This window comes from Colias eurytheme, chromosome 14, assembly GCF_061535395.1.
Source record: "Colias eurytheme isolate Ceu_HAF_F1 chromosome 14, ilColEury1 Martin Lab GWU primary, whole genome shotgun sequence".
Lineage (NCBI taxonomy): Eukaryota > Metazoa > Arthropoda > Insecta > Lepidoptera > Pieridae > Colias > Colias eurytheme.
Genome location: NC_142993.1, coordinates 2,997,536 through 3,014,025, shown reverse-complemented (window position 1 = coordinate 3,014,025; position 16,490 = coordinate 2,997,536). Strand labels below are relative to the sequence as shown.

General features: G+C 31.5%; 1 protein-coding gene across 1 annotated transcript; it reads right to left on the bottom strand.

The window, feature by feature from the left end:
- Positions 1 to 221: 221 nt before the first annotated feature.
- LOC149902748 (MORN repeat-containing protein 5-like) lies at positions 222 to 6,217 on the bottom strand. The gene is made up of 7 exons (XM_090109759.1): positions 6,135 to 6,217; positions 5,638 to 5,712; positions 5,125 to 5,249; positions 4,076 to 4,262; positions 3,574 to 3,741; positions 1,187 to 1,379; positions 222 to 328 (listed from the first exon to the last, which is right to left on the bottom strand). Exons 1-7 carry the CDS (start codon positions 6,164 to 6,166, stop codon positions 245 to 247), a joined length of 864 nt encoding a protein of 287 aa, XP_089965885.1. The 5' UTR covers positions 6,167 to 6,217; the 3' UTR covers positions 222 to 244.
- Between the last annotated feature and the right edge of the window lie 10,273 nt (positions 6,218 to 16,490).

The following is a 16,490-nucleotide window of genomic DNA, read 5'->3' as shown; positions in this document are numbered from 1 at the left end:
ACCAAATAATTTGAAACGAAAATAAAATAAAAAGCTTTAAAAAAGAAGCACATTCTTTGCGATCCTTGTTTTATCGCTTTTATTATAGGTACCTATATTCGTTATGTTTGCATAGATAAGTATCTATAAACGTAAGGAATGATGCGTATTCTTGTAAAAATAAAAATAAAATAAAAAATAATCATTTAATTAAAAACAAAAGTAAAAGCATCTAGTATATTGCCATAAAGCTGCCCGATTTTGACTAAGACTCGAATGTTATAAAACGTCTGTTCCAAGCGCCTTCTGAAGGCTTCCTCCAATAGCAAGTACCATATTCGTGGATGTCCTGAAATAATAAACAACAAAGTTGAAAAAAATAAAGAATTAGAAATAAAAATATACACAGTTCATACATAGCAAAAAATAAAATGATAGGAGTAAGGTAGGTACAAATAGAGTTTTTACTTCAGAAATTATACAAAGAATTGGTTAAATATGTATATTATAATTATTGAAATAAGAGGTATACATATTTCCATTAATATATTATTACCATTATAATTTTTATTAAACCTATAACAATGTAATAAACATAAAATTATAATTTTAAATAAGTTACCGATCCTAGCTATCGATGTATTTACTATTTATATCTAAATTAGGATATTACTTTAAATAATTATTAAAAATATGTTTAATTAAAATTAATGTTAGAAATTACTGGTCAATGGACATGTTATTATAATTAGTAAATATTATGTATTTTATGAACTAGAGCAAGATTCTGTGGTCTGACGAAGATTTTTGCGTTTATTCACCTGGAAATTTTAATATTTTATTAAAAGTGTTATCGTACGCGTTTCATTTATGTCTATCTACGGTCCACAATTATTATATGTACATGAAAACTTATAGCTCATTTGTAATTTCAGGTTCAGCGATTTTCAAATTTAAAGTTTCAACACAAAAACATTGAGCTATTATTACAGGCGCAAAAATTACTTTTCGGTAATATCATCATCAGCCCTTAAACGTTCCCACTGTTTGGACACGGGCCTCCTTTGAGGGTACAGGCCATATGACTACCTAATAAATTATACGCTGGTGATGTCATCGAACTTGATTCTTCGACATGTCGGTTTCCTCTCCTCGGTATAATATATTATGTCAATAATTTAAAAATAATATATGGGTATGTACTTACTTCCATATCTTGATAGCTAAGAGAATACATTGACTTAGAAGAAATGACAGTTGAGGGATGGTGTTCGTTTGAACGCAAATTTAGGAGCGGTTCCCTCCATTCTTCATATAGATCTTTGCGAGGTCCCAATGGAGGAACGGGATTTGTTCTACAGTTGTCTATAATCCACTTTTGTTCTCGAACTGAAGGAGATCTGTAGAAAATATTTTTGATGCTTTAAAAAAATGAATAATGAGAGCACAAATTAGGGGAGAGCGGGGATGAAAGTCACATTTTTTTCTTTTTTTATGTAACTTCCAAAATACGTTGTTTAGGAATGATATTTGTATACCAAAGGATAGTGTAATTATTCTGGTACAAAATAAATAAACGTATTTTTGCATAATATTATCAGTTGTAGAAATATTTTGTATTTTCACTCCAAAGAAAAATGTGACTTATAACCCCGGGTCAGGGATGGTTGTCACAATGCCTAGGGTAGGTAGTCACATACTAAATAACAGGGAATTTATAAATGGAAAGTCACTTTTTGGTCTTATAATTTTACGGAATAGTTTTTAATTAAGAACTCTTAACCTAATGAAACCGTAGACAGTCTTTATTTCAGTCTGAACATTAAGAATCACAATTTTAGCAAATGTAATTTATTTATTATATTTATTTATTTATAACTCTTTATTGCACAAACTAAAATATGACAAAAATAACATTAATACATAAGAAAGGCATAGTTTGTACAAGAGGCGTCCTTATTGCTAAGCAGCAATCTCTACCAGGCAACCTGATGGAAAGGAAATGTATGAAGTTAATAGGATAGTGCAAAAAGAAGAAAAATTTTAGTAGACCAGATGTGCATGTTTCGTGAGCCCAAAATATACAATCCTGGCATTGTATCCAAACCTCTAGATTTGCTTGCTGGGTATGGCGACAAACAGACTAAGCAGAAATCTTCATTCTCTTTCTCTTCTTCACTGTTGTCAGATTTCTTCTTGTTTTCATTAGATTTAGAAACCTTCTTCTCTTATTTCTTCTCACTCAATACAAGTTTTGATACTTTCTTTTTCTTAGCATCTTGCTCCTTCTTTTTCTCTTCTAAATAGGTCTTTTCCGGTATATCTATCAGAATGGCCAATTTACATTTTCTTTTATCATCTTGCTGTGACTTGCGTGGAGGTGCTTTTGGTAGTGGTTTCAAAATAAGCGGGGATACGTTCAGAGTAGATTTTACACCACTAAGACCTGGTATCGCTAGGGGCTCCCGGATTCTTACTCCACTTGGACCTTGTATCGCCAGAAGCTCATTGGGAACTTGATTCTACAAAGATTCCCCTAGCATCGGACTTTCTATAAAATTTTCTGGCGTTAGGATAGATGGACTTCCAGCAGGTTTGTTAGGGCGATTTTCCGGTGTTGATTGAAAATTAACGGCTGAAACAAACAACCTCAAAACGCAAATAAAGTCAGCTCGCATACAGGGGGCTGGTTGTCACATGTGACAACCAGCCCCCGAAAATTTGTGACAACGAGCCCCATAACACGTTTTAGAAAAATAACATTGAAAATAAATTCCGATCAATGAATATCTAAAAAACTATACTACGATATTATAAAACACATTTCATCATCATCAAATGAACTGAAAGATTATTACTGTAAAACAAGAACGTATACTTACGAGGTTCGACACAGCAGCACAAAAATTTACTTTTGCTATGCGAAAACAATAAACACGTGTGAAGCCCTCACGGCAGATCGGGGCGGTCTGACGCGAAGTGGGGACAGCGTTGTCACTATATCGCTTTTGCCACGCTGTTCAACAGACTTATTCGATAGTTCAGTTTTGTGTTAAGAGCGCTGTGACAACCAACCCGTGAGACAACCAAACCCGGTCTCCTATTAATAATTCCAATAAAGAGAGTTTAGCTAAATTATTGTACATAATAACATGTCAAGGGTGATTGTTTTTTTAGATTAAGATACTATTTTTTGGAAAGCACCTACTTCCTCCACTTAAAATTGTTGTATCAGAAAGATACAGTAAAACATGAGGTAGCTGGTATATTAACAATTTTAAATAAATTCCCCTTGTATTTCATAATAGCATCTTCATTAAAAATACAATGATATGTTTCCTTTTGCTACGTGCAACGATAGGTGTTAATGCGATACGACTTAAGCATTATCCGATGGATAACTTGTGCAGTCAACTATTGAGCGATCGAAACGGGATAGTAGATAAAGCAGACACGCCGTCATTGTATAATAGCTAACACTTCCTTAAAAATAACTCATCCATCGATATTATCTTCTCTTTAAAGTTGCCGACGTGTTCACATTAAAAGTATAAGAATAAAATGATAATAATATAGAGATGAAGTTGTACTGACCTAATTATAGCAGTGAGATCGTGAATACTGTAAACGACTTTAGTTTTGGGATCATAAAAGCCGTCGCCGGTATCATAATAGCCGATGGGTATTTCTCGCGGCGGCTGTTCAGGGGTCATGTACGATTGCCCAGCCGGCTGCAGCCCAGTATTGTACTCGATTGTGAACCTAGTTAATCAATTTAACGAATAAAATTAAAATTATAACTGATTGTTAATACAATAACTCTATAATTTATGAAAAACACTAAAGAATACAGTAGGTACGCTAATAAATAATACGTAAACTCTATCGTGCTCTTACGCAAAAATGCTTTTAATGGTAGAGTTGGACCAATTTTATTCCAACCTATCATTTCTGGATTGTATAGATAGTTATAGGATTTACAGGTATAATATATTTCGATAAAATGAGGGCTAAGAACTCTTAAAACACAACCATTACTATGAATACGAAGTAATTTTATTAATCTTTTGTTTATACTTTGGGATAAATAATCAACCTTCTATCAGGCATGCGGCAGTAATTCCAATCTATATCGCTATATTCCAAGCCGTCAGAAAATATGAGATTCCTGTCAATTAAAGCTCCTTTTTTCCACTGCCCTTTAAGGACTTCCCCACTTGGATATATCAGTTCCCCGCGGCCGTGGAACAGCCCGTCTTCAAACTCTCCTTGGTATATCACGTCTGTATATTTATGACGTAAATAATATTATTAAATTCATAATTAACTTTCGTCAAAATCTACTAAGTATGTCTATCTCTCTATCTGCTATCTATAATTATTTTGTCACTTGCAAGTTGCAAATGCGTTGCACGCGTGCACACACACAATTGCGTTTTAAAATTAATTTTTGATCTTCCTCAATAAAATAATCGCTTAGCTTACTTATATCAAATTTAAAAATACATAATTTCTACATTTTGATAAATAATGTAAAACGATATTAATTTGTAGATGTGAATAGTATAGAATAAAATATGTTTAAAATCGAAAGTAGACATTAAAACAAAGATGTGATCATGAAGAATAATAACGTAATAAAAATTCAGGGATCTCTTTAAAAAATAGGTAACTGTGGTACGCAGGTAGAATACAAATTAGTACGTGTTTCATTATAAAAGTCAATATCGGCCTCACAAAAGAAGAATTAAGTTAGTTGCTTGTGTAATTTTCTCCTAGATTGTATTTTTATACATAAAAATTCAAATGAATTATGGAAAGGAAATCACATTTTTATTCATTGTTATGTATATAATATTAATTCATTATGCTTTAGCTAATTCAATGAAAAATATTGTAAGTAAACGAACTTTCCACCATCAATTTTGGTGAAAACAAAATCAAAATCGGTGTAGTATTTTCTTTTTTTTGTAATATAAAGTACCTATTTATAATTGAAAAAGCCTATATTCAACAATAGGTATATATATAAGCAATATTTTCAAATAATTCCATCCCATTTTCAAAATAGTAAATACCCAACTTTCCTCATAAAACCAGCGCTAAAGAACATAAACATTGTAGGTCAAACACAAGTAAGAATACCATTGGGAAATTTGTACACTCCATAGCCGCTCATACCCAGCACATCCCACGTGCCTTCATACTTAGAGCCCGTAGGGAACTGCTTCGCCGAACGATGGACCCGTGGTATGTCCAGGGACACAGATCTAAACAAATTGACAGTATTTTTTTATGTTAAATTAATAGTTTCGTAAAGAGGTTGTTAAGGGTGAATGATATTAGATAGAGCAAGATAGGATTTTGTATCAAGTAGGTAGTTAATTTACAGTGTTATGTAAAATGTTTACTTAATAAATTGATACACAATCCAGATGTAAATTAATATCCTGTTACTTACATATGTTGCATAGTTTTAAAGATTTAAGCATACCTACATAGGAAATAGGGACAGAGAGTGACTTTGTTTTATACTATGTAGTGATGCGGAGTCCATAAATTAAAAAAATAAAAGTAGAATTAAAAAACAGATCATAATATTGTGATTATATGTATGAATGTAAATTTTCGAACTAATTATTTTTTAAAACGTCTTACTTGCATTGCTCTTTACGGGATTCTGAAAATTTTCTCATCAACTCTTCCCATTGTGATACTCGCTTGGCGCCAAGCCTGAATAGAAATTAATTAATTATGTGGGTGTTTATTATCTATATAAGTATTTATTTAAAAATTATATATGTATGTTTATCAGCCATCTGGTTTCCATAACACAAGCGAAAGCTTAGTATGGGATCAGATCGTGCCGTGTGTGAAAATTGTCCTGAAATATTTATTTATTTATTTATTTATTTATTTTATTTAATTGATAAGGAATTTTTTAGGCTTTCTTTTAGAATGAATATTATAGTCTTTTATTGTCAAATATGTATAGTTAAAACTTCAAAGTTTCATGACATTTGTATTATGACGCGCATAAAAGAGCAATGATCAAAATCTTCGATGGATCGTGGTAATATTATTAAACATAAAACATCTTTTACCGATATAAATATATTTAATAAAAAGTATTAATAAATAAGACACCAACTTACTCAGAATTATCTCTCGACTTTAGTATCGACATAGCATAAATTGCTAGAACTGACACTAGTTATTTCATTAGCCTGTCTCCAAGGAACTTTACGTTTTATTAAATAAAGTAAAAGTTTTATTAAACGTTTTATTTTCCGTCAGTCCACTTAATCTTCAATGTCTGCAGAAAATATAAAATATTTTTTCATTAAAATTTTATATAAGATTTTAAACTACAATGCTTTGTAGTTATGATGTAATATTTTATGTTTAAGAATTGCTAGAAATTCCTTTGCGATTTCTTAATCATAAGATAATTTCGTTTAACACTTTCAGCTAACATATTGTTATGAATAAATATAAATAGAAATTTAGCGCCAGAGAAATGAACACTATTGTCCGATAATTTTGTATTCACTACGGCGACGTCTCGGTCATGGTCAATCACAACATATGAATTATTTATATGAAAGAGTGAAATTTCACCCATGCATACATTTAAAAGACAAAACGTTAGTCTGTGGGAACATCTTGCTAATCGATCCGCTCGTATGTAGTTTATTGTGTAGGTGGCGAGCCGAAAGTTGGCTGATTTTGTGCCTTTGTCTAGGACTGTCTAGGAATAAAAAGTCTGTTTCTATCTTTCTACATGTCCCGCATAATGTTAGGAGCAGCTGAACCGAATTTAATGAGACGCAGTTAGGTAATGATATTATGCGGAAGTGGTGGGTGACAGAAAATTACCTACAATAAAATTTTTTTATTGTTAGTACATATTGCTAAACAAGATTACAAGATATAATTTAAATTAGGTATCTACATTCAATATTCCAAATAATCGGATGCGAACTTTTTATAGAGCGGCAGGCCTTGAATAGAGTTAAAATTTAAGCCTCTACCTTTATTTCTTTACGATTCCAATCCGAAAAAATGTAATAAATAAATTATTTTTGATCAATACTTCAAAAAGTGTCTTTAAAAATCAGTGATATTGACATTCAATGACTTTTTCTTAAAAAAATATGGAGTTTAAAAATAAGATTCGGTTAAAGGAAGTCTTATTAAACATTAATATATATTTTCGATTAAGTATCTAATATTTTGCATAGCAGAAGTGCATCAGGCTAGAAGTTTCTAGATTGAACGATCCAAACACTAAAGATGTCTTCGTTAGTGTTTCTATTTTATTTATATTTACTCTATGGATTACAATAAGCATCAGCTTGTACAGTTAATAAATAAAAAATAAAATCATTTACTATAACATAACTTTACTGTATACATATAATCTACAGATAGAATGTATATTTTATATCAGTTTGAATATGTAATTCGGGAGAGTGTACTTACGACTTCCTCAGGGTTGTCACTCTTTCGAACTAAATTTTTAACGTGTAACGTGTATTATGAAAGTGTATATTGTCAAAATTTTGTTTCACAGTTTTCTTTACACGTTGCATATATATTTAGAACACAGTTGCCATAAAATGTTAAAATGTTTTTAAGTGATTTGAGATAATCTGTTGATACGATTGTGAATTTTTCACAGAAAAATATACCTACTTTTTGGAAACATATACTTTAATATAAAATTTACTCATACGCTTTTCTTAGTCGGGATTACACGTAAGGCCGTGTAGCTAAATATTAAATAAGATTATTTCGTCCTTATATTAATAATACATAAAATTAATATATATATAATGTGTTAAATTTCCAATCCCAATGAAACGTACTCAAAATACGACGTTACGAGTCATATCTATTTGTTTGGCTAGCAAGTGGCATCCCTACTAAAACCCACTTCTACTGTTTGACAAACGTTTTGAGTTATCCCGCAAGAAATGCAGGCAAAGTTTGCTAGAGATCATAAAGTCTGTGAGAGATCGCAGTTAAAGATAGTTACTTCGCTCTAGTATATAAGTGGGGTCTTAGAGTTCTCTACGTTTCATTAAGTAATGGATGACGCGGTACATTGTGCAAACATTTGAGTGCTGTTGAATGTATGAAATGCTTTCATACAAAATTGTACACTTTATATGGAATAATAATAGAGTAAAGTTATTTATTAGAAGTGTGCGCTTATGAAATTATCATATTAAGGTTGAATTACTCAACGCATTAGGCCCATTTTTAAATTAAATGCTCTCAAACTGCCAATCGGGTGCAATCGAAATCATTATGATGATGATGTTTCGAATGTTAATATCTATCTAGCTCCGCTTCCGCCCGCGGTTTCAGCCACGTCGTCTTATATTTAACAATTCAATAGAACCTAAACATTAATTTCGCGTTTTGGATCTTATACTTTGACCACGACGCGTTGTGAGGTAATTTTGCGCCCAACGAGCGATTGCTTTATTTCATACTTCAGCGTATCAGGTAAGTATATAAAATTAATTCGAGATCGAAGAGCTACTGCGTATTGTAGTAATTCCTATTTTACTTAACATTTCGATAACAGGGCACACATTTTCTCACTTATAAGCACACACATTTTTTTTACAATTTTAGATTGAATGTACATAAAAATACCTACATAAATTATTATTTTGTCATAATACGAACATCGGTAAAATATGTATACAAATAGTGTGAATTATTGCATTTATGTATAGGCCTGTCGAATTGCTCAAACCGATTCCACGAAGCAATCTAACGAACATTGCCTAATTTACTCTGACAATGGGCTCCTGCGATGAACCTTGATTGACATTTCGGTTCATAAATCATTTTGTTAAAATGTGCTAACATTATTTAAGAATGAAATTGGGAACCGGTTCTTGTTTATTTACTTTGATTGCTCGATATTGATTTGATTGTTTCTGAAGAATAGCACCTTTTGGGTTCCGATTCTAGATTATAATTATTTTGTATACACCTGTTATGTATTTTTACCTAAAATCCAATATCGTGATGATTTTTATGATTATCTGTGCTTTTTCTAAAGGTGTAATAAAGTTTGATGTGTCGGAATTATTATCACAAATTACCATGTTTTGAAAATTAAAAACGTCATCTCAATCATTTTTCTATAATTTTCCTTCGCCATATGTATTTATTCAAGTACAATGAATTATATGGAACCTTTATTATATGTATATGCTAAGCCGGTTTTATTTCATAGTTGCACGGCCTCGTATTTGTAGTACGCTCTACTCTAGTCTGTATTCACTCACAGCCATCTTCCACTGCTTTATTTAACCAGCTACATGCGTTTGTCATTTTGATTTAAAATTCTCGATACATTGATAGCAGCAGTATATAAAATTTCAAATAAGAATTTCTCTGATTTTGCAATCATGCTGAATTATGCAATTTTTTCAGATCTGCACAGATACATGTGAGCTGTTCATTTATATCTCATAATCAGAATATCATATTATGTGATGAACTTAGATTAACACATAGGATAGGTTTTATCCCGGAAATCCCACGGGAACGGGAACTATGCGAAGCCGCGGGCGGAAAGCTAGCTAGTATATACATACTTACATAATAATGATGAAAAGAAATGTTCATAAAAAAAATTACACATTTGATGTGAAAATAAGTGAGATAATGTTTGTAAAACAAAACTAAATAAATAAATATTATATTGAAAACTTGTACAAAATGGCGGGTATGTTGTGAAAATACTTATAACTTTTAACTGAAATCGAAATACTTTTGCGAATCCTGTGCACGACGCGACGTCTAAACATTGGAAGAACGTTGAAGATTTGGGTTTTGATACCAGTGATGTTGTTTAAATTAAATAAGGCAGATGACTCATACTCGAATTATGTGCGATTTGTGGTTGATACTAGATACAGTTATCAAAAAGCCTTCCATCTTCATTTTATCTATTTATAATAACTTGATTGTTACCCACGTAATGTTTTCGTTTTCCCATTAAAATTGAGCTTGTAAATCCGAAATCTCATTAAAATTGAAAGAATGTTATGAATATTTTACGACATAAGAAGTGAACTTGCGAAGTATTCTAATCTCATGAGACAATCAATCTATGCTCTTCGTACGTGCTTTTATGTAACTTATTGTTGAAACGATACCTTGTGTAAGTGTTACAAATGTTTTGACAATTTCTTCATTTAATTCTACTGATGAAGGGACGATATTATCTAGTATTAAGTAGTAAGTGAACATTACAAGTTACTCATGTTGTAAAAAAAAAACAAAAACATTAAAATATTTTGAACGTTATTAAAATGAAATTATGATTTAGAGGAATAAATATTTGATTCAAATTAATATAAACATAAGAGGCGAATAATTAACTTATATCTACAGATAAAATATTTTCTTCCTACTTAGTTGTGATATAGAAAATAAATAAAATATTTGTACAAATCAAATTGTGCTCCATCATTACTCAAATCTGAATCAAGCGTGGAGCGTGTCGTTACGGTACCGATATATTTTTATTGAAGTTTAGACGTTTGGGAAAAAACTCAGTGACCAATCGGTATAAAGTTTGCGGTTAAATCCCGTATTTCCAACTGTGGTTTACGTGTTCCAGTAAAAAAGGGATTGTCACAGTTTTTTTGGATACGATTGAAAGTTTACAGTTCACGTCAGTTGAGGCTTTGTAACATATAAGTTGTGACGGGGAAAATGTGTATTACTTATTTGTTATTTTAGTTTTAGAAGGTATTAATTATTTTTCTGCTATGCATGACCACACAAATTTAATTAAAGTCAGAATTAAATTAACCCCGTCTATCCTTGTAGAGCTGGAGACGAGTAGTTATACATATATTAAGACATAGGTAAGTATAACAATAATGTACAAACAATAAAATGTACTGAAAAGTATAGTTTGATATTAAATGCTCTGATATATATACAAACGAAACATGGATCAAGATAAAAAAAAAACAAGCAGAATCCGTATTATTAAAGGTTAACATAAAAACAACGTGGAAATGATATCCCGTTATTATTTTACCAAAATAAAATGACATTCAAGCAAACCGAATACAAACTGACACTATAGCCTTTCATAGCCTGAAGCGAATTATCAATATTGCATGATAGCGATTCATTCAATATACACAATGCATGATTGATCGCATTGCGACGGTTCAATGCATATTATTTTCCCTTAATGCAATACACACTCATGATAAGTATCAACTTGTAAAGACTACTAACCATACAGGTTAATGTTGTCATGATTTTTGAAGCCAGTATGATACGATACAGTTTAGAAGTAGGAACGCGGATACATCAGATTTTTCTTCAAGTATCGATCGCAGAGCGATTTGAGTAGGTAAGCATAATAAAATTTAATAACCTATTTTCCTCGTTGCATAGGTGACTAGGATGATACTGTAATCACTGTGAGTGTAATGTATCTATCAGTTATATTATGTCGCAATAGAAAAAACTATGTTAAAATTATATGTTACTAGCGGTCCGCCCCGGCTTCGCCCGTGGTACATAATATTTACGTTTTCTCTACATAAAAACCATCCTAGTACTTCAAGGAACATAATAAAAAAAGAATTATCGAAATCGGTTCAGCCGTTCTCGAGTTATGCGCTTACCATTTTGCGATTCATTTTTATATATATAAGAAGATTGTAATAATCAGATAAGTTTAGCATATCTATTTTTTAGCTGATAAAAGTATATTTTTGACTACATAAACTACAACTTTTCACCCACATCAAAAACAATGATATTATTCAATACGTTATTTTGAAGTGAGCTCTCCGTTATTGTACTAAAGTTTGCTCGTAAAACTTTATTTCAGCGTTTAATAAAATACGTTGGAAATTTTAGTTCATGACGCTATTGTTTTATTAAATGGCTTTGTTGAAAAGTTGGTGAATTAGTTCATGTTGATATCGACTGAAACGATTGTCATATTGCAGTCAAATCGCTTCTCATGAAGTTTATTTAGTCCGTGTCTCTTAAAAAAGAAAGCTAAAAGTTCTAGAAAATATAGTCTAGAAAATTAAGTAATAGAAATAAACATTTTATCAGTATAATAGACTTAAACGCTACACTATTTTTTTATTTAATTTTAGAGCATTATTTACAATGGGCGTTATAATTTATATTTATATTTGAATTTCTACATACAACTTATTATATTTCATTGAAACATAAAGTTAAAACGCAGTAAAGGTTATTTAAAAATGTTTTTTGAGTCTTAATACAAAATCTTATTCTCCTGTCTAGAAACGATAACTGAATTATAATTTTTATCGTACTGACTTACTTAATTAATGAATTCATTCATAAAATCTTATTCTGATATATGTCGTCGTAAAGATCTTCTACTGAAATTTATAACAACCCTTATGTTATTTATTATACCTGACAGAATTGGGTCTGAAAATGAAATTACAAATGGTTTAACTTCCGTGAAAACATTTCTTTGTCTAATTTCAGGTATAATTTGATGAAACATCGTAAGAAATCCAGACTGTTGAACTTATCCTGATGTTGAACTTTGTTCTGAATGAATTATTTTTTATGTATATGTAATGTAATGTGTATATGTTTTTGAAGATTTATGTATCCAAAAACATGGTTGTACGAGAAAAAAGGTATGGTTTCTTTTCTTGGTTTATCACACATACCTAATACCTTTTTTTTTACTAAAGTAGCTTGTATTAAAGCTATAATCTGATGTCGCAGACTCTTTTAAAATATATTATACCAAAATTTAGTAATCTTTGTTATAGAGATTTAAATTCGATTCATTGATTAATTAAGATGAGGTGTTTATAATATTTTTCCAGTAGATTGTATTGAAGTTTTGAATATCTGCAGCAACGCGTTAGGGAAATTTTAGAATTATTGAAAATAAATCGTGCTTTCTAAAAATAATTACTATTTTGGTAATACTAATAAACTTAAATATAATTGAATTGTTGAGGACTGTTTACAAACAAAGATAAATCCACGTATTGTATTGTAACATGCTTATTTCAAAACAAGGAAGCTCCACTGGAAATCAGGCCAGAATGAAAGGTACGTTTGAGACTGCAATTTTTTAAAATTACCGTAACCTGTGTCACGAGCGACGTTACCTTTGATTATGCAACATGTTTCATGATCGCTTTGCCATCGGCGTCTATCCATGAAATCAGTGAAGACATAATGTGACTGTGCTATTTCATTTCTCCGACCACACAGAATTTGCTTAAAATGTATGCTATAAAATTGTAATATGGATAAAGTTTTATCTAGACTTACCACGACTAGAAATACACTGAAATTATTGTAGGAAAATAAAGGTTTACATAAATAATTTATCTTATATATAAAATTCTCGTGTCACAATGTACTCCTCCGAAACGGGTGGACCGATTCTCATGAAATTTTCTGTGCATATGGGGTAAGTCTGAGAATCGGCCAACATCTATTTTTCATATGAACCACGGGCGAAGCCGGGGCGGACCGGTAGTGATATTATAATATTTTTCATATAGGTATGTACTATCTATAAAATTATTATAATTGAGAAATTATTTGCAAAAAAAAGACGTGTGGCACTCGGGGACTGCCGCGGTAAAGCTATTATTGCATAGCATGCCTTCAAGCCACACCTCCGAGCCCGTCGGAGTGGGGAGCGTGAGGTTTTTTCGTTACGGAATTTCTCGATTCGGTCCCCGCGCTCAAGGCCCGCTATAGAAGCTATGCAATAGCTTAAAAGGCAGATTCAATAAATACTGTAGAGTTGCTGTGCGTCTGGAGCATCCTAATGATGTTGAGGAAAAATCAACAATCTATATTTATATCTTCAATAAGTAGTAAATATTTAGCTTCAATTTCTATATCGATAAAAATAAAATCAATACGCCATTCATATTTTGAAATAATAATTGAAAAGCTTTAATTAAACTTGCGTCATATATAAAGTCATATATTGTAACAGTAATTAATAATAATGAGTGATGCACAATTGACAATCATTTGTCATCGGATAGATCAATGAACAATGTTCGAACAACAATGTACAGAAATCAAGTAGATGTGCGTTTTAACACTATTTTTTTATTTTTGTTTTATAACTTTTTTATTTCAATTCCGAGTGCTTTTTGTGTGAGAAATATAGCTTTGAAAGTCAAACGAAAACCAAACATTGGTACGCTTTTTAAAATTCCATTAACTCCTACGTCCTGACGATTAGTTACGGTCGTGCTACAAACGAACAGGATTCTTTTTAACTTTTGTAAGCCGATTTCTGAAAATAAAGCGAACGAGAACATCACTTTTTAGTTTTTTATTTGACGCCTCTGCGTGTTATATTGTATGGTTTAGAGAGTATAAGTTGCAAATCCCTAGAGTTAAAAGTTAGTGAACACGAGTATACAGTAACTGCTTTTATTTCATTTAGTATTATAGAGTACACATATTTTTTTATTCTATTTTACAAACATAAATGGATGAGCAAAACGAAGGAAAGAAATGTAGACGATTATCGAGCATTCGCAATGTAAGTAGCATTATATGCCAACTTTAACTATAATTAGGACTCTACATTTCGTTGAAATTCACAGGAAGTGACAAGGAAGCTTTCCTCTCATTGTAAGATAATTCACATTGTTATTCCTAGTGCTATTATAAATCTGTTTCTATTTATATTTGTTGCCTTATCTTTATATACCCAAAGCTATGGAATCGCTTGATCTGTAATTTAGTGTGCAGTTCTATTATGTTCTCGATTGCATATTCTCTCGCTGCTCGCGTGCCAAGCCGCGGGCGAAGCTAGTCTTACGAGCGAGTAAAATCAGTGTGATAGTGCATGCCCTTATTCATCCAAGAACAGAACTTGTTTTGTTTTGATAAATGTTATGAATTTGGGTTATAGCTAAATGGTTAGATGAAGATATTATCTGTGATGAAGATTAGTATCTATGATGCTGTATGTGAATATGTAATTACATTGTTTTATGTATATGATGTATGATATTTTAGTTATATATTAGTTTGATGAAGTATTTTTTTATGTTTTGTTAATCTCTAAATTAGTTGCAATCGATTGGAATTGTGAATATGGAGCACTTGTAAAGCAATAAGTACTACGGTGCTACTGCCGGAATAATTTGATTTGATGTAGGTCTGTATGCATAGATATGTTTTTTGTGCCTTTTTTACGAAAACCATTAAACTTATTTTGATGACATTTGTCTCTGATGTAGCATAAGTTAAAGAAACACTTGCTTTAGCAGTTTACCTCCATGGGTGAAACCACGCGGCACAGCTAGTATTCTATGAAATAAACATTTTGGAGATCAGAGACAAATAGCTCTACAAAATGTAAGTTAAAATATAATTCTGGTATTGGAGGCTATTTGTTCCTTAACGTAAAATAGTTAATTAAAACTACATGATGCATCGTTTTACGTCCAATCAGTGGCACAAGACGTTTCTACGAAGGATTAATTTTATGTGAACGTTTATCCCTTTTATTTAAATGTTTCCGAACTTTCCAAACTTTCTAGTTCAATGTTGTGACCGCATATTAACCGTGCGAGGTGTTTCACATTGTTATAATTTCTATTTGAATATATAGAGAATACAAAAGGTTTTAGTGAATAACGGAAAACCGCATTTCATATGAATGTTGCATTTATAATAGGCGTTAAATGAGTCATAAGGAGAAAATCTGTACGTATGCATTTCCTGACACGTTAACCTCAAACTTGGATCTCTATGGCGCTAAAAATAGATTGCCTTATTCTAGTTTAAATATATCGTCTTATATTAATAGTTTCTTTTACTGACATAATTTTAAATTAATCAATAAATGCAAGTAAAGTTTGATTGTTAAAGTTTTTAATATCGAGAGCTAGTGAACATTTTCTTCTTTCGTTTCGTTTGAAATATTAAATTAAATTATCTGCAATTTTTATTCCAGTGGCATCTAAAGTGGATCACAGTATATAAACTGTATTTTTTAAATTATTATTCTGTAGCTGTGTGGTTCCATGGTGTTGTTAATTTTTGCACGTAATTTTTTCTTACGCTGATTATTTTAATAAACATATAGCACCCATTCATTGAGTAAACGGTCAGCGGTCAAACACGTTATGCTTTGCGTATGTTTACAAACTTATACACAATTCACACATCAATGGAAGCCAGTTCAATGCCCCGTCTCGAGCCTCCAGCCGTGATATAAGAAATTAACGATTGCAACGAATTTGCTCTTGTATTTATTTGTTTTTTTCGCGGCATTATACGGTCAGTGACTTTACGAAATTCTAATTCGGTGTTGGCGCGCCGAGTGCCAAGTGTGTTGTGTTAAGGATATTCCCTGAGCCCAGATACGGCGTGATAAATCGGCCTTGTCACGGGGGAGAGATCAGAGGATATAACAGAAAGTGGAGTGATAGCCGGGGGGCAGGCAA

Excerpts from the sequence above, each read along its gene's own strand:
- LOC149902748 (XM_090109759.1), bottom strand. The coding sequence starts at position 6,166 with ATGTCGATACTAAAGTCGAGAGATAATTCTGA. Across the intron at positions 3,742-4,075 it reads TGCCGCATGCCTGATAGAAG|GTTCACAATCGAGTACAATA; the intron begins GTTGATTATTTA and ends TTGATTAACTAG. Across the intron at positions 329-1,186 it reads TTAGCTATCAAGATATGGAA|GACATCCACGAATATGGTAC; the intron begins GTAAGTACATAC and ends TTATTATTTCAG.